Source organism: Pan paniscus, chromosome 15 (genome assembly GCF_029289425.2).
Source record: "Pan paniscus chromosome 15, NHGRI_mPanPan1-v2.0_pri, whole genome shotgun sequence".
Lineage (NCBI taxonomy): Eukaryota > Metazoa > Chordata > Mammalia > Primates > Hominidae > Pan > Pan paniscus.
The window spans coordinates 107648891-107675470 of record NC_073264.2 but is presented as its reverse complement, the minus strand read 5'-3'; the positions used below and the strand labels follow the sequence as shown (position 1 = coordinate 107675470).

Genomic DNA, 26580 nt, shown 5'->3' with positions numbered 1-26580 from the left:
AGGGAGAGCCTAAAAGACTGGGGCCTCCCTCATCCCTTTTCACCTGTCCATACAGAGGCACCACCCACATGCAAATCTCACTTAGGCACCCACAGGAAACCATCACACATTTCCTTAAATTCAGGGTCCAGCTCACATGGGAAATACTTTCTGAGAGTCCTGGACCTCCTGTGCAAGAACATGAAACACCTGTGGTTCTTCCTTCTGCTGGTGGCAGCTCCCAGATGTGAGTGTCTCAAGGCTGCAGACATGGAGATATGGGAGGTGCCTCTGATCCCAGGGCTCACCGTGGTTCTCTCTGTTCACAGGGGTCCTGTCCCAGGTGCAGCTACAGCAGTGGGGCCCAGGACTGGTGAAGCCTTCGGAGACCCTGTCTCTCACCTGCGCTGTCTATGGTGGCTCCATCAGCAGTAGTGATTACTACTGGGGCTGGATCCGCCAGCCACCAGGGAAGGGACTGGAGTGGATTGGGCATATCTATTATAGTGGGAGCACCTACTACAACCCATCTCTCAAGAGTCGAGTCACCATCTCAGTAGACACGTCCAAGAACCAGTTCTCCCTGAAGCTGAGCTCTGTGACCGCCGCGGACACGGCCGTGTATTACTGTGCGAGAGGCACGGTGAGGGGAGGTGAGTGTGAGCCCAGACAAAAACCTCCCTGCAGGGAGGCGGAGGAGCGGGCGCAGGTGCTGCTCAGGACCAGCAGGGGGCGCGCGGGGCCCACAGAGCCCGAGGCCGGGTCAGGAGCAGGTGCCGGGAGGGCGGGGCTTCCTCATCAGCTCAGTGGTCTCCCTCCTCGCCAGGACCTCAGCTGTCCCCAGGGCTCCTCTTTCTTTATTATCTGTGGTTCTGCTTCCTCACATCCTTGTGGTAGGAAAGGAAGGAGGAAGGCAAATTTTCCTCTTAGAGTCAAAGTGTCACTAATTACTAGGAACTTTCCTACAAGTTCCTGAATGTCCCATTTTTCCTTCTTAATTAAAAAAAATATTCTAATACTTCTCACCATCTCTTGATTTGTGTCATCAGTTGAATTGTGCTGTCTTTGAAATTCAAATGCTGAAACCTTAAATCCAATTGATCTATATTGGAATTTTAAGGATGGAATTAAGGTTAAATGTGATCATAAGTCTGAGATTGTAATGCAATAGATCTGTTGTCTTTATAAGAAGTGAAAGAGTCACCAGAGACCTCTCACTTTTCCTGTGCACGCAGAGAAGAGGCCATGTGGAGACATAGTGGACTAGAAGGTGCAAGCCAAGAAGAAGCCGCACCAAGAACCAACCCTGCCAGCACCTGGACCTTGGACATTCAGACTTCAGAATGGTGAGAAAATCAATATTTGTTGTTTAAGCCACCCACTCCTGTTGTCTTCTTATGAAGACCCAGACAGACTAATACCACATAACTCTGTTAGCTCCTGGAGGGAGAAGCAGCCCCCTGAGGCTGGGCACATCTCTCAGATTTCCATATGAAGTTGGCAGAAATAGTAGTTCTCATATCAAAATGTGTCATGGCCCTGTTGGCCTTTTTTTTTTTTTTTGACGGAGTCTCGCTCTGTGGCCAGGCTGGCGTGCAGTGGTGCAATCTCAGCTGACTACAACCCCCGTCTCCTGGGTTCAAGCAATTCTCCTTCCTCAACCTCCTGAGCAGCTGGGACTACAGGTGTCCACCACCATGCCAGGCTATTTTTTTTGTGTGTATTTTTAGCAGAGACAGGGTTTCACTGTGTTAGGATGGTCTCAAATCTCCTCACTGCATGATCTGCCTGCCTCAGTTTCCCAAAGTGTTGGGATTAAAAGTGTGAGCCACCGCACCTGGCACCTGTTGGCCATTCTTGGTGCAGTGTCTCTGAAACCAGCCCTGCTGCCTGTACCACAAAATTTTCTTTTATCTTTCATGTGGATATAACAAATGCACAATGAGGACCAGCTGCATGGAGACTGACCACTGAACATCTTCTGCTGTCTCCTAAGTAAGTCACAGGAAAACACACCAACATCACCAACATAACTGTTTTCCTTCAACTTCCTCGAACGAACTATAGAAATGATCCCTTAAAGTATAGTCTATTCCTTCAACTTTCACAATTTGCACTGAATCCCTTCCTAAGTTAGGAGCTACACAGGGTCTGAGTTCTGTTCCCTTTCTCCCAGTCTTCCCCAAGTATCAAGGACAGAATAGATTTAAATTAAATTTGGCCGTCCATGCCCCCAACACCACATCGGTTTCTAACATCCTTGTCATGTACCCATCCTTCTGCGGGCACCCCACATCAGGTTGCCCAGGAATGGCCAGAAGCTGGCATCACTTTATGGGCTGAGGCTACAAGTTATACAGACGTGTGATTTCAGTCACACACACTCTACTGCAGGACACACCTGTGTTCTGAGGAGCTCAGGCGCCTGCTGATCTCAGGTCTTCTCTAATAAATTACACACCTCTTATGAATGAAGGTCCAGATGGCCCCATCAGCTGCAGAGCAGTGGATTAAAGCTCATGGGTGGGTCAGTCAGGCAGAAGTCAGACAATGGGATAATAGAAGTCAGACAATAGTCACTGAGGTTCCCAGTGTATTTTAATGGAATAAAACAATATTAGCAACAAAGGGCCAGTAAAGAAGACTGGCTCTTGAAGGTATTTAAGGACCAGGAACTTTATTTGGGGGGAAAGTGAGAGACACCTTTACATGGAAAGCCCTAAAGCACATACAGCAGCTGACAGAGTGGCCACTGTGCACATGAGGGCTGAGGAGACGGATGGTAGGTTACGTTGCTCCAAGATGTTCCTGGGTGTGTGATGGTTAGACTCCTCATGCATATAGAAATAAGAGCTGGACTCAGGGAGAAACAAGGGACATACCCCATAGAAAAGGAAGAAAAAAAACAGATGGGCACCCCTGGAGAGAGCTCATTAGATTTGGTAGGTTTGAGATGAAAATTACTTCCAAAGGTTTTGATATTCTAAGCTAAATATGAATCTCTTCAATAAAGTGAGAATTAAAAGAAGAATGGAGCTAGGAGTTGAGAGAGGAAACAAATTATGAGAGAGCAGAAAGCAAATCCACCAAAACTGTCACATGACAGAGGCCAGAATGGAGCTGATGCAGCTACTTCACTATTCTGCAGACCTAGTTGACCATGTGGAGAAGGGGTTCGAACAAACGGGGACGTTCTCCAACCTTCCAAAACAACCTCCTTCTTATGCATATGCAGTAATCATGATTCTCAGGGTGGCCTTCCCAAGTTGCCTGTTCTTACCTCTTCCCCCAGGGGTAGAGTGTCTTTTCCAACCCACAGTGGTTTCTCTGCCATGTCCTCAGCTTCTCCTCCATTGTACTTAACCTGAAGATTAAGGATTTCATCTGGATGGAGTCTCCTTGGAATCGTCTGTTTTCTTTGGTTTCTGTTGACCACATCACAGGCCATAGGACTCAGGTTTTAGTGGATTTCCCCTGGAGACAGTGGAGGTGAATCCAGGCGTTCCACAGTCCTTACCGTTCTTCTCTTCCTGTCAGCACTGCAGGGCAGCAGATAAGGGAGCTGACTGTGGATTTTTCAGATCCCCGGGAAAAAGCCTGCAAGGACTAATAGTTTCACATCTAACACCATTAGCACATGCATCCAAAATTTAAAAAAAATCCTCAATAAGTATTTCCAGGTTAGCCTGTTCCTCTCTCAATGCCATCCCGTGGCACCTGCCCTGGGTTCGGTAACATGTGGGCCCCAGTCCTCTCTGCAGGTGTCTGCCTCCTCAGATTTCAGTCCTCTTGTTTGCTCCATGAAAGCAACTCAGGTATGTTAAAAGGTTTTCTTCTTCATTTATTCATAATTTTTCAGGTTTGTTGTTAATGAGGAAAGAGTAAGATCATAGTTTCCTCATTTTTCACATTCCCATACTGAGTAACTGCTCTCTCTCTGTGAAAGCCAGAAATTAAGGGAACAACTCAAGTATCCATATCCATTACAAGTGAATGTTAGACAATTTGACGTATGATTATGAACTAAAGTACAACACAGGATTAGAATCAAGGCATCCTCGTTCTCATAAAATCATGGCTGCATTCACAAATAACTGTGCTGAGTGGAAGTAGCTAACAAATTAACAGTGCACTTCATAAACTTCTATTTGTATAAACTGCAGAAGGTACAGCTATTCTAAAGCAACAGAGAAGATTACATATTTGGTGAGAATTGGGTTTTGAAAGTAATGGGGTGGTGAGATAAAATTACAGAGAAGTGACACAAAGATTTAGGTGTGAATTGTACACAAATTAATTGAAGCTGTGATTAAAGGGTTGCACACATGTTACCATTTTCCAAATTATGCAGTATATATTTGAATTAATTATTAATTGTACTTAAATAAAGCAGTAACAAAGAAACAAATGAATACATTTATTGAGGTGGAGCCAAAACTAGATGGGAATGAACACTCGAAACATCTCTGACTCTTGAAAGTACACAAGCATGAACACTGGTTCTCTCTATGTATTTCAGGTCAGTAGCAGAACACACTAAAAGAAAACAGAGATGTTTTCTGGCAGGGGTGGAATCCTGCAGACCTCACTAGGCATGTCTCACACTGCCCTGGAGTTGTCTCAGGGGAGCAGTCTCCTCTAGTGGTCAGAGGCACAGGCCGAGATAATGGGGCTAACTCAGTCCAGCTGTGTGACCTTGAATGCATTGTATAAACACTCTGTTCTGTGTGTAATTTATCTTCCTTAAAATGTGACGTTGACACTTGCATTAAATGTATTCTGTAAATATGTAAAAATGGGATAAGATGATGACTGGTAAATGATTATCAGGGCACAATCATATAAAATGATATTGTTCTGAATGATAAGATTACTACAAATCTCCCCCAGCGCACTTTATCTGCTCTGAGCCCTGCCCCTCCTCAGGATTCCCATCCCAGAGCTTGCTATACAGGAGGAGACACGCAAATAGGTTTCTCCCTCTGCTGATGAAAAGCAGCCCAGCCCTGACCCTGCAGCTCTGGGAGAGAAGCCCCAGCCCTGGGATTCCCAGGGGTTTCCATTTGGTGAACAGGTCTAAATGCAGAGGATTCACCATGGAGCTTGGGCTGAGCTGGGTTTTCACTGTTTCTGTTTTAAAAGGTGAACTAGAGAGATAGAGTGTGAGTGAATAAATTTGAGATAACCAGTGGATATGTCTGGCCGTTTCTGACCAGGATGTCTACGAGTTTGCAGGTGTCCAGTGTGAGGTACAGCTGGTGGAGTCCGAAGAAGACCCAAGACAACCTGGGGGATCCCTGAGCCTCTCCTGTGCAGACTCTGGATTAACCGTCAGTAGCTACTGAATGAGCTCAGTTTCCCAGGCTCCAGGGAAGGGGCTGGAGTGAGTAGTAGATATACAGTGTGATGGAAGTCAGATATGTTATGCATAATCTGTGAAGAGCAAATTCAGTATCTCCAAGGAAAATACCAAGAACTCACTGTATTTGCAAATGAATAGTCTGAGAGCAGAGGGCATGGCTGTGTATTACCATATGTAAGGTATCAGGTAAGAAGACATTGGTGTGAACACAGACACAGAGTTTCCTGCAATGATAAGGGAGGAGGCTGGGATAAAGTGGGCACTCAGAACCCAGAGAAAACAGGGGCAGCTCTAGGGCAGGTGCAGACGGTCGTCATGGGCTGCTTTCCTTCAGGGTCTGTGGCTTCCTCTGCATCCAACAGTTTCACTTGGAGCCTCTCGACATTTATGTTTCTGTGGCCACCCCTGAGGTCTCTGGATTAGAAAAGTTTATTATAAGAAGAGGAAACATTCTCATTTATCCCAAAGCAGATGTAAGTAATGGAAGCAAAAAATGCACAGGAGGCCAGGTGGGGCTGTAGATACTGTCACCCCAGAATGTCAGTCTCACCACTAGTGCTGGAGAGGGATGGGAGTTTGATGGAGCTTCCCTAACAACTCTGTGGTCCAAGATAAGTCCAGCAAGACCATTGGTGCCTCCCAGAGCACAGTTGTCCATCAGGGATGTCCAGTGCTTCCCAGCAGCAGCCATGCCTCAGTGTCTCCACTGTGCACAGCCACTGTCTGGGAGGAGCTCCCAGGATGGGTGTCTTTGGCACACACCAGGTGGCGGGTGTTAAGAGTGCAGTGCAGCAGCTGGCTGCCCGGTCTATTGGTTTCCCTGATGCTGGAGAGATGGGAGGTACATTCACAGGACCAGCACCCTGTTTGTGAATTTTTATATAAAAACCCTGATTTGACTTCATTTTCTTGGAGGACATAGATAACTAAAAACAGAATCTGCAAAGAAATTGTAATTTTCAACTTTACCCCAAATTCATTGTTTCTTAATTCTGTGCAAGATCCAGACATATGATTGCCTTCCTCATGATAATTTATTCTATGTAAAACCGAAATCATTTTTTCTCCTATTCTTTGTTTCTGTTCAAGTACAGAGATCTTGAGCAAAGTAAGTTGGGTTCTTTCCACACACTAATCCTCACCTTCCCCAGAGAATGAGCAGAGATTGTCCTCACTCTGAGTCTAAGGGAGGAGCTGTTTCTGCACAACTCAGAGCCTGCAGAGACCCCCAGGTGCAGCTTCAGTGAGTCAGACATTTCTCCATGTGGGCGACCTCCACTGCCAGTGATTGCTGCTGAGGTCTAATTGTGGGTTAAGCATTAGGACACTCTTTAGGTGATCACATCTCAAGCCTATTCTGAAAATCATCATGAACAGAGATAGTTCAATGGCCATTCTCCTGACATAAGTTTCTCTTTATTACTTGGTTCCAAGTATGCAGAAAAATGTGACCCTATATTTGTCTGAATCCAACATCAGAATCCACTGCATTACGCTAGGAGACTCACTAATTGAACACAAGTGAGCTCATTATTCTCATAGAAATCTAAGTATTTGGAAATTTCAATGTGTTCTCCAGAACCTGTGCATGCCAACAACTGTGTTTCTCGGTGCACTCTTGGCCTGATGAAGCCCTCACAGACCCTCTCCCTCACCTGTGCCATCTCTGCATTCTCCATCACAACCAGTGTTTCCTTCTGGAGCTGCATCCATCAGCGCCCCCATGGGAGGTACTGGAGTGGATCGGGTGCATAGGTCATGGAGGGAGCACAAATTACTCGCCTCTTCTCAAGAGTCCAGTCACCATCTCCAGATCCATGTCCAAAAAGTAGTTCTTCTTACAGCTGAACTATGTGAGCAACAAACACATAGCCACGTATTTTAGAGCAAAAGACACACTGAGGAAACCACAGTGTGAACTCATATCCAAGCCTCCCTGTGGGGGTGCATAGGATGGACAGGATTACTCAGGACACCAGGGTCCCTTAGGACACCAAGGGGCACTCAAGACCATTGTAGAGGCATGCAGGTAGCCGGGGGCTCTCGGGAACCATGGGGGAAAATCAGGACACCAAAGGGTGCTTGGTACAGCGGGGGGCTCAGGATTATTGTGGGGATTCAGAAAGAGCAGGTTCAAGGCTCAACCTCAGGGCATGTGCAGCTGGTGTGAAAAGGGGCTGGATGAGGCGTTTTGTGTCACCATCATGTTTCACCACCAGACACCCTCCACTACATCTGTTCTAATGCATGTGTTTGTATGATTAGAAAATGATATTGATATAAATATATAACCATAGCTAGGTGTGTCAAGTTGTCCTCTCCATCTTATATCAGCCTTGTCTGTAAGGACTAATTCCCCATAATTACTTGAGAACCTCATAAATTGTGGTCAACCATGTAGGATTCCTCTCTTTTTCTGCCTTCCTTCCTCCCTCCTTCTCTCTCTCTCACACAGAAACGTATATACAGCCACCCCACAACACACATAAATCTATAACTTTTATTACCTGATATATTGAAAAGTAATCTAAAGTTACATAAAAATCAGTAGTTCACTGTCAATATTGTAGGAGAAGGGAAGGTCTAGGAAGGAGGAATTAGAGAACAAGAGGATATTTTGAGGGTAATTGACTTGTTATCTATGTGGATAATGATAATGTCTATGACCATATTTGTAAAATTGAACACTTCATGTGGAGATTATTATTTTTTTATTTAACCCCATGCCATTATTTTGCCGTATTCTAGCATTTCTCTAAAAATACAGAAATGTTCAGCACTCATTCATGTGTATATTCAGGAGTCTGTGACTGTTCATGTATTTTATTTATCTCTGTCTAATTGCTTTGATACCAAATTTTACCTAGTATAATTAGTACTACCTTTAGCCTGATTATAAGCCTCACTCCTCCATCATCTCCTTTTTTGCCACACAAGCTGAATCTAGTTTGGACTCACAGCAGCTTCTTCATTCAATGCCAGTGGGAGTTTCAAACCCTATCAACCCCCCTATAAACTGTCATTAAGAAAGTTTATCAAACTCCACCAGTCACGTGATATTAGTTCGTTTTCACAATGGTATAAAGAACTACCTGAGACGAGGAGTTTACAAAGAAAAGAGGTTTAGTTGACTCACAGTTCTGCATGGCTGGGGAGGCCACAGGAAACTTACAATCATGGTGGAAGGTGAAGGCGAAGCAAGGCACATCCCACAGCGCAGCAGGAGAGAGAGGGGGAAGTGACACACACTTTTAAACTATCAACTTTTGTGGGAACTCACTCACTATGATGAGAACAACATGGGAGAACTGCCCTCATGATCCAATAACCTCTCACCTGGTCCCTCCCTTGACATGTGGGGATTAGAATTTGAGATGATATTTAGGTGGGGACACAAAACAAATCTATATCACATGTCCAGCTGTGTCCTGGAGTTGTTTCAGGGATCCAGTGTGTCCTGTTGATAGAAACAGTGATCATCATTCTAACTGGTGTGAGATGGTATCTCATTGTGGTTTAGATTTGCATTTCTCTGATGGCCAGTGATGATGAGAATTTTTTCATGTGTCTTTTGGCTGCATAAATGTCTTCTTTTGAGAAGCATCTGTGACAAAAAAAGAAACAGTGACACCAAGCTCACACCATCCATTGTAGTTGAGAACATGCAAAGCCAAGAGATCTCAACTGAGATTTAGTGTTTGTGTCATGTCTGATGAAGTCATAAGCTCAGAGCAAGTGAATATGGAAAAGTGTATTATCTGCACAGTATAGGTGTCTGCTGAGTGCAGGGCAGGTCTCGCAGGAAAATCTAAAATGGCTTGAAAGAAGAGGAAAGGAGACTGGCTCAGGGTTTTTATAATGGTTTAGTGGTGGCGGCAGAGTGAGGCTTCCCACTCACAGATCGGGGTTTATAAGGTTTGAAACTCCCACTGGCATTGAATGAAGAAGCTCCTGTGAGTCCAAACTAGATTCACCTTGTGTTGCAAAAAAGGAGATGATGGAGGAGTGAGCCTTAAGTAATCAACAGGCATGCACCAAAAGATAGAGTGACAACTTATTCTAGGTAGCAAGAATAAAAATAATGAAAAAGAAATAAAATAAGGGTTCAGTATGGATGGACAAGACCCAGATCTACAGAAATGAGATGACTTTAGAAATATAAGGAAATAATAATGAGAAAAAGGAGGAGGGGATGGGGAATTAGGGTCCTGGCCTAATGTCTTGGGTGGAAGCTTCTCACAATCAAGGACTGTCAGCTTATTCTGCAGGTCTTAGGTGAGACGTCTGCTTCAAAACATCAGAAACTCCAGGCAATCAGTGAGGATGCTCAGTTTAACATCTCCTATTTGAGTAGATTTACAGTTGTGTGGAATTCTTAATTGATTCTTTTTTGTTTGTTTTTAGAGGCAGGCTCTCACACTGTTCCACAGCTTTAAGTACAGTTGTGTGATCATAGCTCACTGTAATTGTGAGCTCCGGACTCACGTAATCTTCCTGTATTAGCCTCCTGAGTATCTAGAATTAGAGGGGAACACCACCCCTCACCTGCTTATTCTTCAAAATATTTTTTCATAGAAATAGCCTCTCTTTATGTTGCCCAGGTTGGCTTGAATTTCCTGGTCTCATGGGATTTCCCTCACTTTGCTTCTGAAAGTGGTGTGATTATAGGGAAGATCCGCTGCATCTGTCCTGAATTGATTCTTTAGTTGTAAAACAAGAAGCCAATAATTAACTGCCTGACTGTTTTGTGCAGTGAGTTAGTTAAAAGTTTCTGATAAGATTCCTTCCAATATAATTCAAGAGCAGTATTTTCTGCTGATGTTCCTTTCAGTTTCCCTATTGAAGATCAGAAGACACTGTGGAAAAGATGTAGTAAAAAGGCAGTTTTAACTCTTCATGATTGGAGTGGATATCACACAGGAATCACTTTCAGTATTTTGTAACACATGCATGCAATAGGACAAAGATGATCTGTGGGGGTAAACTCTATAAACGTATGGGCCTTTTAGCTACCAAGTCATAGGGTAATAACTGATGGACCCTGAGGAGTGAACCATGATTCCATAGTGCTAAGTGGGAGAACCCTTGGCCAAGGGAGTTTACATTTTATTAAAATTGATAATTTTTATGTAGCGATGCCATTTTTTAAACATTCCCAGAAGATTGTGAGTGGGATTGACTCTGTCTTCTATGAACAATGACAGTGCCCTCCATGGTTAGATAATATTTTAAACTAGATTGAGCTAGAGTGGTTGCTGTATTGAATCACTATATTTTTTTAGTTTCATGTTAGCTTTTTGTGTGTTAGCATTTGCTTTAAAATGATATTAATCAGCCCTCTAGTAGGTAGAAATTCATCTGAGGGTTTCTTCCCTTGTTGTCCATCTCAACAGGATTTCCAGAAGACGTAAGAACCCTCTCTGTTTCTAAAAATATTCCCAGGCTGGGCGCTGTGGCTCATGCCTGTGAACTCAGCACTTTGGGAGGCCGAGGTGGGCGGATCACTTGAGGTTAGGAGTTTGAGACCAGCCTGGCCAGTATGGTGAAACCTCATCTCTACTAAAAATACAAAAATTCGCCGGGCATGGTGGTGTACACTCGTAATCCCAGCTACTTGAGAGGCTGAGGTGGGAGGATTGCTTGAACCCGGGAGGCGGGGGTTGCAGTGAGCCGAGATTGTGCCACTGCACTTCAGCCTGGGTGACACAGCGAGACTCCGTCTCAAACAAAACGACACAAAAAATTCCAAAGTTGTGCACCCTCTAAAAGCATATGTACTTAATTCTCATTTTTAATTTATTAAACAGCTCTAATAAGTTCAACGATTCCTGCCTTCTCAGTTGATTTCATAACACATAGAAGGATATATCCTAAATGAAAGTTTGTGTTCTTAATACAAATTACTGGTTAATAACCTTTACTTTTACTATTGAGGTATTATCCATCAATGTTAATCAGTGCTCTCAGTGGGACTCATCTAAAGAATATACAAAATGTTTTCCTGATCATGACATAAAATAGATGTGAACACATTCTTAGCATTCAGCCATGTCTCCTGTCTATCATGTTATAAACCACATGCTAACTTTGATTTTATTGGGACTTGTTCTTATTTCAAACTAGTTATTTTTTATCTTCATGCAGCTAGATTATTATGTGTGGCTATTTATTCCGAGAGTGATAAAGACAACATTAACAATTTTCACTGCAGGCATGTCTAGGCAATTCCCTGTGCACAATGACCCTGGGGCGTTGGAGATTCTATGGGGACTCTTCCCTACCTGCCTAGGAGAGTTCTCTGCCTTCTCCCTCTAGCATTTTCCTCTTTGAAGAAGTACATCTAACTGTCATTAGAATAGAGACAAAGACAAGTCTTACCTGCTTCCAGCTGACGGGGGATGCTGTTTGGGAAGATCTCTCTTGGAGGCCTGTCTAAGGGACCCCAGGAAAAGGGAGCCATTATCCCAGGCTTCAGTTGCATGAGCATTTGGAGTTTGATGGTCTGAAAATGAGAAAAGACAAATCGGTTTATTAGAAGACATGTATGAAAACCTAACAAGGTGGTCAAGGTGATAAGGACAGTTTGAAAAAAATTCCAAGGCTGCTGACATGCCCAGATAACTGCGGCTGTAGTTATGCCTGCTAAGATTTGGGTGCATAGGGCTTGGCTTTTGTTAGCTCCCTGGGATTTATTTTCCCAAACAAAGAAACCTCCAGGTTAGGAGCACCCTCTTCATTCCCATCACCTGGCATGATTTAAAGGATAATTGCTTAGAATTAAAATATTGATACAGATCTTTTATATTCCCCATCCCTTTTTCTTTCTTCTGGGCTGTAGCCTGAGATCATTGATTGGCGCTCAGGAATAAGCAGAGTTAGTCTAAAATGCAGGCAAATACTTAAACAACTGAGGAGATTAGAATTTAAAGATAAGTGTATGATATGTTTTGAAATATAATGTTTCTCTTTCCAGTTTTGGTTTTTGTCAGCAGCAAATAATGATGAGACTGAGTTGTTTGCAAAATAAACTTTAGTCTTAAACTTGGCCTGATTATTTGCATAAAGTACAGCAAGAATATTAATAATAATTCTGTAGGAAAAGCCTGCAAGCACCAGGAGTTTCACAGTCTAACACTATGAGCGCGTGCATCCTCACGCAACTCACTGAATATTTCCAAGTCAGCCTGTTCCGATGTTAAATGCCATCCAGTGGTATCTGCCCAGGTACACTAATACATGGGTCCTGCTTCTCTCTGCAGCCTCCTCTCTCCTCAGATTTCAGGTTTTGTTTATTGTTTGTTTTCTCTCTGATATCAACATAGATATGTTGAAAGTTTTCTTTTTTTATTTGTGGTTGTTCAGGTTTGTTGTTACTGAGGTCAGAATAAGATCATAGTTTACACATTTTTACATTCCCATGCCGAGTAGCTGCTTTTCTCTATCAGATCCATTAACTGAGAGAACAATCAGATTTTGTTACAGGTGAATGGTTAAATAGTTTGGCATATATTTATGTACTGGAATATAATGCAGCCTGAAATCAAGTCATGCCTCACTCATTGAAAAAAACATGGCTAAATTCTCAAAGAATTGTGCTGAGTGAAAGAAACTAAGGAATGAAGAGTATATTTTACATGATACATTTGTAGAAATTTTAGAAGATGCCACTATTATAAATTAACATGGAGAAGATTTAAATGTTTCTGAGAATATGCTATTGGGAGTAATGGGGTTGTGAGTTAAATTTCAGAGGAGTAAGAGAAAGATTTAGGGATTAATTTATTCAAAAGCTGACTGAAGTGCGCGTGAATGGTTGCAAACATAGGTCTACATTTTTCAAATCATTCACCATAAATTTGAATTACTTATTAATTACACTCGAATAAAGCAATAACAAAGAAACTGATGAGATAATATTTGACTGAATTGTAGCAATAAATAGATTGATATTAACACAAGGAATATAACTGACTTCCAAAAACATACACATGAACCATGGTTGACTCTGCGTATTTAGGTAAATCACAGAAAGTTGTCATAACAAATGGGGAATCCTGCAGACTTCACTAGGCATGGTCCACGCTGCCCTGGAGTTATCTCAGGGGAGCTGCCTCCTCCAGTGGTTAGAGCACAGGCCCAGGTAATGGGACTAATTGTTTTTAGATGTGTTATCTTAGACACTGCACAACTGCTGTGTTCTCTATGTAAATTATCTCCTGTAAAATATAACATTGAAGCCTGCATTAAATATATTGTGTATATATGTAAGAATAAAATAAAGTTATGAGAGCTAAGTGTTAATCAAGGCACAATCATATAATATATAACTATATTTTCCTGAATGATGCAATTATTACCAATCTCCCCCAGGACACTTCATCTGCCCTGAGCCCAGCCTCTCCTCAGATGTCCCACCCCAGAGCTTGCTATATAGTGGGGGACATGCAAATAGGGCCCTCCCTCTACTGATGAAAACCAGCCCAGCCCTGACCCTGCAGCTCTGGGAGAGGAGCCCAGCACTGGAAGTCGGAGGTGTTTCCATTCGGTGATCAGCACTGAACACAGAGGACTCACCATGGAGTTTGGGCTGAGCTGGGTTTTCCTTGTTGCTCTTTTAAGAGGTGATTCATGGAGAAATAGAGAGATTGAGTGTGAGTGAACATGAGTGAGAAAAACTGGATTTGTATGGCAGTTTCTGATTACGGTGTCCTTCTGTTTGCAGGTGTCCAGTGTCAGGTGCAGCTGCTGGAGTCTGGGGGAGGCGTGGTCCAGCCTGGGAGGTCCCTGAGACTCTCCTGTGCAGCCTCTGGATTCACCTTCAGTAACTATGGCATGCACTGGGTCCGCCAGGCTCCAGGCAAGGGGCTGGAGTGGGTGGCAGTTATATCGTATGATGGAAGTAATAAACACTATGCAGACTCCGTGAGGGGCCGATTCACCATCTCCAGAGACAATTCCAAGAACACGCTGTATCTTCAAATGAACAGGCTGAGAGCTGAGGACACGGCTGTGTATTACTGTGCGAGAGACACAGTGAGGGGAAGTCAGTGACAGCCCAGACACAAACCTCCCTGCAGGAACGCTGGGGGGGAATCAGCTGCAGGGGGCGCTCAGGAGCCACTGGTCAGAGTCAGCCCCGGAGGCAGGTGCAGATGGAGGCTGTTTCCTGTCAGGATGTGGGACTTTGTCTTCTTCTGACGGTTCCCCAGGGAACCTCTTAAATTTAGAAAACTGTGCCTAACAATGCACAATGTGTCTTCTCTATGCATATAAGGACCTTTTCTCCCTGGCACAAAATGCAGATTGACGCTGACACGGATGAAAATTCCTCAACCATGGTCACAACCATCAGAGTCCAGAGTAACCTCAGGGCTTCCCGGTGAGTCTTCTCCAGTCAGACCCAGGACAGGGACCTCAGTGAGATTCCCTGACTGGAACAGTCTTTACGGGTCCTGGTCACAGACAATAGAGAGGCTGAACCAGGGTCAGCGTCATGTAGAACCTCACAGATTTCACGTCTGATCCTTCTCCGGACACGAAAGTATGCAAATCAGTATCAGGAACGATCTGGTGCTTCTTTTGTTCCTAATCCATTTACTTTCTTTTTTCATCGTTTTTCTCCTTTTTCCATTTGTTTTTCCTGCTTTTTGCAAAAGGAAGATGTTTTCCCTGTGAGATGTAGGGGATGACATCTCACAGGGAATGGGGGATGGCTGGAACATCCAATATCCTCAGGGCCGACCATCAGTAAGTGCAGGTTGGAAGTCTCAGAAAGAGCTGAAGCTGCTTAATCACCGTGGAGTTTTACCTTCTCCAGTTCTGCTCTGATGGAAACAGGGCAAGCAGGTTATCAATGATAATCTACCTAACATAGAGTCAACCGATTCCAGTTTTAATAACGTCTGTTAAAATTCACACCACCACCTGGATTAGTGTTTTGTCAAATCAATACACAGTATTGTCCAGCCAAGTAGACCCAAAGACGGACCGTTACTCATGGAGAAAAACATTAACCTGAGTTCTAGGTTCTTACAGTGTTAAGGGTGTAAAACTGATTATTAAAAATGAGGCTATTTTTCTTTTTGCTGTTGAGTTGTAGAAGTTTCTTTCACATTTGGACATTAAACTTTTTCAGATATATGGCATATTATCCAATTCTGTAGGTTGTAGTTATTTTGTTGCTTTGCAGAATCTTTTTCATAATCTATTCCCACTTGTTCAATTCTGCTTTTTTTGTAGGTGATTTGAATGTAAAATCCAGAAAAAGATTGCTAATTTTTTGAGGGTTGAGAGTTTTAAAATTACAGGTATTACAGTTAGATATTTGAGGCATTTGGAGTGAATTTTTGTGTTTATTCTAACCTAAAATTCTTAATTCTTTTCATGGGAAAATCCAGTTTTCATACCACCCTCTTTGGAAGACACTACAATTTAGACATGTCATATTGATGGTTCTCATGCTAAAAATCAGCTCGTCATCAATATGTGGGTTTATGTCTAAGCTCTGTGTAGGTATTTATGCCAGAACTTTCTATGTTTTTAATAAATGTTGAGGCCTGGAAGTGAAATGCCTAAAGCTTTCTTCTTGCCTTGTTACAGATATTAGACCAAAATATTCTAACCTTTTACTATTGAGTGTAATAATAGCTGTGGCCTTTCTTAACGGCTTTTATTATGTTCAAGTTGTTTTCTTGTCTTCCTACTTTGTTCATAGTTTTTATAATGAAACTGATTTTTTCAAATTCTTTTTCTGTGTCTGATGAAATGTTACTGAGATATTTTTTCTTTAGTTTTTTAATGTGGTGTACCAAACTGATTGATTTGAGAATGTTGAATCAAGTATGCATCTCATGCAGAAGTTTGAGTTGGTCATGGTGTACGGTCTTCTAAAAAGCTTTGGAGCTCAGTTTACTATTGTTGGGGATTAATTCATGTCTACTAATGATATTGGTCTGTAGTTTTCTTTTATTGTGGTGCCTTTGTCTATTACTGGTAATACTATCATGGTAGCCTCATAGAAAGAGTTTAGAAGGTATATGGCAGACTACCTTTAAAATAGATTTTATCAGTGGAGAAATGGTGATAGTTTTTTCTTCACTTTTCTGTTGGGAAGAATTTTATGTTGTTTAAAAGATATTCAGAATGACTTAACCTGGTTTATGAGCTTTCCTTCTATTCCTTTCTTCCATTCTTTTTGAAGAACTGCTTGCCTTTCCTATTTATTTTTAAGTTTGTTTTTAGACTTATGCAATCCATTTTTCGGTGAAACTTGGTGGAATTTTTTCTAATAAATTAGAAAAAATACATCATTTAATTGACTATTTTATTCAGGTTGATTTGTTTAATATTTGCTAAAGGCCAGTTCTTTAAGCTATGACATGTAATAAATCCCAAATGGCAGTACCTCATTGTTTACTTAGGTTTTGTACTTATATTTTTCAGAGGAAGAACCACTACTGTAAATTGTAAATAGCCAAGACATAATTGTATTGTATGCAAATCTGTGACTGTTTACAGTGTCATCTCTGAGAAACAGATAAAGTTTATTTACTATATATATATAAAGAGTTAGGAAGGTGGACTCCTCACCAATTTTTGAAAGAGTTACAGAAGGGCTGGCATTACCTCTTTAAATGTTAAGGTTCATTTTATGATGTAACAGATAACCTATCATGGAGAATGTTCAATGTGTGCTTGAGAAGGATGTATATTACGTGACTCTTGGTTGGAAGGTTCTGTAAATATCATTCAGATAAATTTGTTCCATAGTGTTGTTCAAGTTCAGAGGCACATTAAGAATTTTCTTTCTGGATTTGTTATACATTATGGTCATGAGGTATTAAGGTCTTCTGTTATTTTTGTATTGTTTTCTATTTCTTTATATCTCTTACAGTTTGCTTAATGCAGTTATATTTGTATTTGTACACATGTGTAAAACCAAAAATCATAATTGCTAAATGAGTTTTATGGCACAGTCACATTATAAGTAATATTTTTCCAAATGCTACCATTGCCACTAAACTCCTCCTGGAGTCGGACGTCTGCTCTGGGCACTGCCTTCTTCTCAGGCGTCCCACACTGGAGCTTGCTATAGAGGAGGAGGCATGAAAAGAGGGTCCCTCTCCCGGTGAAAACAAGCCCAGACCTGACCCTGCAGCTCTGGGAGAAGAGCCACAGCCCTGGGATTCCCAGGGGTTTCCATTTGGTAATCAGGACTGAACACAGAGAACTCACTATGGGGTGTGAATTAAGCTGAATTTTTCTTGTTGGTATTTTAAAAGGTGACTCATAGGGAACTAGAGTGAGTGAGAGTGAGTGGATATGAGTGAGAGAAACAGTGGATATGTTTGGCAGTTTCTGACCAGGATTTGTGTGTATTTTCAGGTGTTCAGTGTGAGGTGGAGCTGATAGAGCCCATAGAGGACCTGAGACAACCTGGGAAGTTCCTGAGACTCTCCTGTGTAGCCTCTAGATTCGCCTTCAGTAGCTTCTGAATGAGCCGAGTTCACCAGTCTCCAGGCAAGGGGCTGGAGTGAGTAATAGATAGAAAAGATGATGGAAGTCAGATACACCATGCAGACTCTGTGAAGGGCAGATTCTCCATCTCCAAAGACAATGCTAAGAACTCTCTGTATCTGCAAATGAACAGTCAGAGAACTGAGGACATGGCTGTGTATGGCTGTACATAAGGTCCCAAGTGAGGAAACATCGGTGTGAGTCCAGACACAAAATTTCCTGCAAAAAGAAGAAAGGAATCTGGGCCAAAGGGGACACTCAGCACTCACAAAACAGGTGCAGCCCCAAGGCAGGTGCAGATGGAGGGAGGGTAAGGGCTGCTTTCCTTCAGGATCTGTGGTTTCCTCTGCTTCTAATATTTCCCCTCTGAGCCTCTGTACATTTATGTTTTGTGCCCATCATGAGGTCCCTGGATTAGAAAACTAATTTGAAAGAGGAAATATTCTCATATGTCCCAAAAACAGATGTAAGTTTTGGAGGCATAAAAATGCATAGGAGCCGGGTGAGTCTGTAGACACTGCCACCCCACAATGCCAGACCCACAACTAGTGCTGGAGAAGGGTGGGAGTTTGATGGAGCTTCCCTGATGACCCCGTGGTCCAAGCTAAGTCCAGCAAGGCCATTGGTGCCTCGCTGAGCACAGTTGTCCATCAGGGATCTCCCATGTGTCCCAGCAGCAGCCATGCCTCAATCTCTCCACTGTGCACAGCCATTGTCTGGGAGGAGCTCCCAGGATGGGTGTCTTTGGCACACCCAGGTGATGCGTGTTAGAGTGCAGTGCAGCAGCTGGCTGCCTGGTCTATTGGGCTCCTGGATATTGGAGGGATTGGAGGTGCATTCTCAGGGCCAGCATGCTGTTTGTCAATTTTTATATAAAAACCATGTGATTTAATTCATTTTCTCAGATGACATAGATAATTAATAACACAATCTGCAAAACGTTGTAATTTTCAACTTTACCCCAACTTCATTGTTTCTGAATTCTGTGCAGGATCCAGACATGGTACTGCCCTTCTTATGAGAAATTGTTCGACCCAAACTGAAACCAGTTGTTTCTCATATACTTTGGTTCTCCCCATGTGCAAAGATCTTGATTAGAGCAAGTTTGGTACTTTCCACACACTCACCCTCACCTCCCCAGATAAAGAGCAGAAGTTCTCCTTAGACTGAGTCTGAGGGAGGAGCTGTTCCTGTACCACTCAGGGCCTGCGGAGACCCCCCAGGTGCAGCTTCACTGAGTCAGGTGTTTCACTCCCTGTGATTGCTGCTCAGGTCTAATTGTGGCTCGGAATTAGGACAGTCTTCAGGTTATCACAGGTCAATCCTATTGTAAAAATCATCGTTATCGCACACCGTGGTAATAATTCAATGTTCATTTTTCTAAACAGCAGTTTCTCTTTTTTATTTGGTTGCAAGTTTGAGGAAAGGAACATGTGATAATACTTTTTAATCTAACCTCAAAATCTACTGAATTGTTCTAGGAGACTCACAAATTGGACAGGAGTGAGCTCTTTATGCTCATAACAAATGCATGTATTTGGGAATTTCACCATGTTGTCCAGAACCTCTTAACATCAACAACTGTGTTTCGCAATGCACTTCTGGCTTGAGATCCTCACAGACCCTCTCCCTCACCTGCACTGTCTCTGGATTCCCCATCATGACCAGTGTTTCCTACTAGAATTGTATCTGCTTGCCCCTAGAAGATGGACAGGAGTGGATCAGGTGCATGGGTTGTGAAGGGAGCACAAATTACAACCCACTTCTCAAGAGTCCATATCCACATCCAAGAAACAGTTCTTACAGCTGAGCTCTGTGCCCAGTGAACACACAACTACGCATTTTGAAGCAAAAGACACAATGAGGGGCCTTCATTGTGAGCCTAGACACAAACCTCCCTGCAGGGGTGAATAGGAGCAGCAGGGGGCATTCGGGGCAGTATGGGGGCTTAGGATGATTGTTGGGGGTGAGGATGAGCAGGATCAAGGCTCAGCATCAGGGCAAGTGCAACAGGGCAGAAAAGGGGCTGTAGATGTGGGTTGTTCTCACCATCATATTTCACCACCAGACACCCTCCACTACATCTCTTCTAATGTCTGAGTGTTGATATGATTAGAAAATGGCATTTATGTAAATACTAATATGTACCCATATGGAGGTGCATCCAGTTGTCCTCTCCATCTTATGTGGACATTGTCCATCAAGCACTAAGTCCCTGTATTTACTTGAGTACCTCACACATTATGGTCAAAACAGATAGGGTCTCTTTGGCATGGTCTCTCCTCCTGCCTTCTCTCTCTGTCACACAAAAACACGTGAACTGACACACACACAGAGCTTCCCAACTTTAATTATCTGATGTATTGAAGCAAATTGATTAGTGTGCAGCTTTTCTGCTTTGCCTGCTATTCATGTTATGTAAAAATAAGAACCATGTGTTTCTCAGCTTGTTATTTCTCTAAGCTAAGTAGCATCTTTGTTTATTATACCCAGAGACCAAAAGTGATCCAACTGTTATTCAGCATCTTAACTGGTAAACAAATTGTGGAAAATTCACTTACTGGAATAATACCCACTGTTACAATCAAGTACTGCTGGATGCACTCAACACCATGCTTAAAATAACAAGTACCTGAATAAGTAAAATAAGTCAAACAAACAAAAGTGCATACATACGATTCCACTTCTATAATTTCTATAAAGTAAAAATGAACTTAAAGTTACATAAAAAGATCTGTAGTTGACTGGGGACATGGTCCAAGAAGAGAAGGTATAGAAAGGAGAAACTACAGGAGAGCAAAAGGAAATTTCTAGGATAATTGATTTTTTCTCTGTTAGTAAAAGTGAGGATTATGTCACTATTTGTAAAATTGTACACTTTATGTAAAGATTCTTATTTGCTAATTTCACCTCATTAAAATATTGCAAATTTTAAAATGTCTAATTTGGTAGAAAAGGTAGTAGAGAGAGATGAATAAAATACATAAAATTCAGAGAGTCCTGAATACACACATGAATGGACCGTGGGTCTCACTGTACTTTGAGGGAGACACTAGAATACAAAAACATAATGACAGGATTTCAGTACATGAAAGGAGCTTCTCAGACCCCAGGAGGCATGTCCAACTGCATCCTGGAGTTAACTCAGGGAGCAGGCCTGCCCTTTGGAAGGAGCCATGACACCAAGCTCCCAGCATCCATTGTAGCCGACACCATGCCAATGCCAAGAGATCTCGACTAAAATTTTCTGTGGATGTTGAGTCTGATTATGCCACACACTCACACCAAGTGAGTATGGAAAGGATAGTTACCTGTATCCTTAAGGTGTCTGCTGAGAGCAGGGCAGGTCTCTCATTAAGGTCCAAAGTGGCTTGATAGGGCAGGGAAGGAGACTGGCTCAGGGTTGTTATCATGGTTTGGTGGGGAGCGGGGCAGAGCATCCTACTTGCAGGAAGGGTTTTGTGGGGTTTCAAGGTCAAATTGGCATCAAATGAGGGAGCTCCTGTGATTTCTGACTAGATTTACCTTGTATGCTTAAAAAAAGAGATGATGGAGGAAAGAGCCTGAAGTTCTCAGCAGTCAGGCCTAAACATATACTCTGATGACTTACTCTAAATAGCAAGTATACAAATGATGAGTAAGAAAAGAGACAAGACTCCAATATGGGTGGACAACAGCCAGGTCTGCAGAAAACGAGAAGACTGTTTATAAGCAAAGAATAATGAGGAGAATATGGAGGAGGATTCTGGTCCAATGTCTTGTGTGTAAGCTTTTCATGATTTGAGATCATCAGCTTATTCTGAAGGTCTTAGGTCACCTGTTTTCTTCAAAATATCAGAAGTGCCAGAGGATATGAGGATGCACAGTTTAACTTCCTCTATTGAGTAGCTTTACAATCATGTGAAATTCTTAATTAATTAATTCTTTTTTTTTTTTGAGATGGAGTCTCACTCTCTTGTGCAGGTTGGACTGCAGTGGTGTGATCATAACATAGCTCACAGTGATTTTAAATTCCTGGCTTATAGAATCCTCCCACCTCAACCTCCTGACTAGCAAGTAGCTAGGTTTCCAGGGCGCTTCATCTACACTTGGCCATTCTTGTCATTCTTTTTTTTTTTTTTTTTTCTTAGGTGGATTTTCCCTCTTCTTGCCCAGACTGGAGTGCAATGGTGCCATCTCAGCTCACTGCAATCTCCCCCTCCCAGGTTCAGGTGATTCTCCTACCTCACCCTCCAGAGTAGCTGGGATCACAGGCATGTGACACCATGCCCCGCTAATCTTGTATTTTTATCAGAGATGTCATTTCTCCATATTGGTCAGGCTGGTCTCAAACTCCCTACCTCAGGTGATCCTTCCACCTCAGCCTCCCAAAGTGCTGGAATTACAGGCGTGAGGCACCGCAACTGGCCTCTTCATTTTTATTCATATGTTCCTTCAGCAGCCACTATGTCTTCCCACTGATTTCTTCAGTTTCTGCCTTTTCCTTTTGAATAAGGCATTATTCCTAAGGGAAGACGGGAGGTGGGCCTGGACAGGGACTTGGTGCATTCCTCTCTCCCCTCCCAGTTCTTATTGGTTTCTCCAGTGTCTGTAGAACAGCAGTTTTGATGGCTTTACCTCCACAGATAATTTCTCTTGCAATGTAGTGCTGATGGGGAGGTGTGTCCGGATGCACTTCACCTATAGTTGCTGTTTTGCTTTCCCAGACAGCACCATCCCAAGGGGTAGAGGGTGGAGCATTTTGTGATGTATCCCCAGTACTGAAGAAAAAGGCTTCAATAGCAGGAGGAATTCCTCAACTGTATACACTCTGATAATTTAAACAATAACTTCTCTATCACACTCAAATTGAAACCATCCAATGAATATGTCTACTTTAATCGTGTGCTAACTTAAATGGCATTTGGCAGCCTCTGTCCCAGAAAAGATTATCATCTGCTCCTGTTTATTTCCCTGCAAGTCCTTATCTCTCTTCAGATTTCAGATATATTGTTTGTCCTATAACATCAAAAATTTGATGTATATGTGCTAATTTGCAGATCAGTAAGTTTATTAGCTGTTGTAAGAATAATAACATATTTTTATGGGGTGCTTACATCTCCAAGCTGAGAAGCACCTCTATGTGTAATACTAAGAAACTAGAAATGATACAAATATCAAGAAGATATATAGATAAAAAGTAATGGCATGCTAATTTACTGTAATAACATCCATCATGAGAATCAATACATTGTTGATGCTCAACATGTTTGCATCATAAGTAGTTATGTGCGACAAGCCACACAAATAGAACACATACGATATAATTCCTGTATAATTCTTGAAACTCAAAACTAAAGCATTAAATATGAAGGACTGACTCAGAATATGGTGGGGAAGAAAATATTTGGGAAGGAGGAATTGTAGAGGAACACAAGGAAACTTTTAAGTGTAATTTGTTTGTTCATTATTTGGATGGCTTTTGGGGATGCACAGGTGAGCGCGAGTGGAATTACATTTTGTTTTGTTTGTTTGTTTGTTTTTCTGAAGAGATGTGGTCCTTCTCTGTGACCCAGGCTGGAGTGTAGTGGTGGGATCATAGTTCAATGTAGCCTCGAACTTCTGGTCTCCAACAATACTCCTGCATCTGCCATCTAAGTAGCTGAAACTACCGTTGTGTGCCACCAGGCTTGGCTTGAGTACTTATTAAACTACACACTTTTAGCAATATTTAATGTATAGTAATAATGTCTCAATAAGACTATTACAAATCAATGAATGAATAATTTGTTCAGTACAGATTCATGGAAAAATAGACATTAACATGATGAGTGTCTGACATTTATGAAAATACAGCTGCATGAAATGTGCTTCTCTTTACATTCATTAGGTAAACACAATAGTGCATACACATCACACCGTGCTTTCATTACAGGAAGAAAGTTCTGAAAAAGTCACTGGGGTGAACCATATTGTGCTGGGCTAGGTTCAGGGAGCAGTGAGGCCCAGTGTTGTGACCTTCAACCATAGAATCCTAAAAAAAAAAAAAAAAAAAAAAAAAAAAAAAAAGAGGCTGCCCCAAAGTCCCCATCAGTTCCTGGACTCGCCATGTGTCTGGGCCGTATCAGTGCATCCGGAGCCCCCTGGTGGCTTTAGTGATTCCTTGCTTGCCGTGCTGAGGTCTCCCTGTAGATTATGTTGGGTTTTCTGAGGCCGTTTTGCTATTTAAGACCCACTCCCTGGGACAGAGCGATTCCCTCTCAACCTGATGGAGGTTCTGAACTACAAATAACGTTAAGTGAATCCTGGTGTGTCTGAACTCACGTGATTGTTACATTAAGCTGCTGTTGCAATCTGTTTCCTCACCTGGGAAAAGAGGAGCCAGGACATAGTGAGTTGAGGCCCCAGGAAGAGAACTGAATTCTCAGAGGGCACAGCCAGCATCCTCCTCCCAGGGAGAGTCTAAAAGACTGGGGCCTCCCTCATCCCTTTTCACCTGTCCATACAGAGGCACCACCCACATGCAAATCTCTTAGGCACCCAAGGGAAACCATCACACATTTCCTTAAATTCAGGGTCCAGCTCACATGGGAAATACTTTCTGAGAGTCCTGGACCTCCTGTGCAAGAACATGAAACACCTGTGGTTCTTCCTCCTGCTGGTGGCAGCTCCCAGATGTGAGTGTCTCAGGGATCCAGACATGGGGATATGGGAGGTGCCTCTGATCCCAGGGCTCACTGTGGGTCTCTCTGTTCACAGGGGTCCTGTCCCAGGTGCAGCTGCAGGAGTCGGGCCCAGGACTGGTGAAGCCTTCACAGACCCTGTCCCTCACCTGCGCTGTCTCTGGTGGCTCCATCACCAGTGGTTATTACTACTGGAGCTGGATCCGGCAGCCACCAGGGAAGGGACTGGAGTGGATTGGGTATATCTCTTATAGTGGGAGCACCAACTACAACCCATCTCTCAAGAGTCGAGTCACCATATCAGTAGACACGTCCAAGAACCAGTTCTCCCTGAAGCTGAGCTCTGTGACCGCCGCGGACACGGCCGTGTATTACTGTGCGAGAGGCACGGTGAGGGGAGGTGAGTGTGAGCCCAGACAAAAACCTCCCTGCAGGGAGGCGGAGGAGCGGGCGCAGGTGCTGCTCAAGACCAGCAGGGGGCGCGCGGGGCCCACAGAGCAGGAGGCCGGGTCAGGAGCAGGTGCCGGGAGGGCGGGGCTTCCTCATCTGCTCAGTGGTCTCCCTCCTCGCCAGGACCTCAGCTGTCCCCAGGACTCCTCTTTCTTTATTATCTGTGGTTCTTCTTCCTCACATCCTTGTGGTAGGAAAGGAAGGAGGAAGGCAAATTTTCCTCTTACAGTCAAAGTGTCACTAATTACTAGGAACTTTCCTACAAGTTCCTGAATGTCCCATTTTTCCTTCTTAATTAAAAAATGTATATATTCTAATACTTCTCACCATCTCTTGATTTGTGTCATCAGTTGAATTGTGCTGTCTTTGAAATTCAAATGCTGAAACCTTAAATCCAATTGATCTATATTGGAATTTTAAGGATGGAATTAAGGTTAAATGTGATCAGAAGTCTGAGATTCTAATGCAATAGATCTGTTGTCTTTATAAGAAGTGGAAGAGTCACCAGAGACCTCTCACTTTTCCTGTGCACGCAGAGAAGAGGCCATGTGGAGACATAGTGGACTAGAAGGTGCAAGCCAAGAAGAAGCCGCACCAAGAACCAACCCTGCCAGCACCTGGACCTTGGACATTCAGACTTCAGAATTGTGAGAAAATCAATATTTGTTGTTTAAGCCACCCACTCCTGTGGTCTTCTTATGAAGACCCAGACAGACTAATACCACATAACTCTGTTAGCTCCTGGAGGGAGAAGCAGCCCCCTGAGGCTGGGCACATCTCTCAGATTTCCACATGAAGTAGGCAGAAATAGTAGTTCTCATATAAAAATGTGTCATGGCCCTGTTGGCCATTTTTTTTTGACAGAGTCTGGCTCTGTGGCCAGGCTGGAGTGCAGTGGTGCAATCTCAGCTGACTACAACCCCCGTCTCCTGGGTTCAAGCAATTCTCCTTCCTCAACCTCCTGAGCAGCTGGGACTACAGGTGTCCACCACCATGCCAGGCTATTTTTTTTTTTGTATTTTTAGCAGAGACAGGGTTTCACTGTGTTAGGATGGTCTCAATCTCCTCACTGCATGATCTGCCTGCCTCGGTTTCCCAAAGTGTTCGGATTACAAGTGTGAGCCACCGCACCTGGCCCCTGTTGGCCATTTTTGGGGCAAGGTCTCTGAAACCAGCCCTGGTGCCTGTACCACAAAATTTTCTTTTATCTTTCATGTGGATGTAAGAAATGGACAATGAGGACCAGCTGCATGGAGACTGACCACTGAACGTCTTCTGCTGTCTCCTAAGTAAGTCACAGGAAAACACACCAACATCACCAACATAACTGTTTTCCTTCAACTTCCTCGAACGAACTATAGAAATGATCCCTTAAAGTATAGTCTATTCCTTCAACTTTCACAATTTGCACTGAATCCCTTCCTAAGTTAGGAGCTACAGGGGGCCTGAGTTTTGTTCCCTTTCTCCCAGTCTTCCCCAAGTATCAAGGACAGAATAGATTTAAATTAAATTTGGCCGTCCATGCCCCCAATACCACATCAGTTTCTAACATCCTTGTCATGTACCCATCCTTCTGCGGGCACCCCACATCAGGTTGCCCAGGAATGGCCA

The 26580-nt window shown here is 43.0% G+C and overlaps 2 gene segments (V, D, J or C); both read left to right on the top strand.

Annotated features, from left to right (window-relative positions):
- The first annotated feature begins 131 nt into the window (after positions 1-131).
- Positions 132-25242, top strand: LOC117975706 (immunoglobulin heavy variable 4-61-like). The segment is given in 2 exon segments: positions 132-226; positions 24596-25242. Coding segments are annotated over 2 exon segments (693 nt in total).
- On the top strand, positions 13818-15364 carry LOC117975708 (immunoglobulin heavy variable 3-30-like). The segment is given in 2 exon segments: positions 13818-13962; positions 14064-15364. Coding segments are annotated over 2 exon segments (375 nt in total).
- Positions 25243-26580: the final 1338 nt, after the last annotated feature.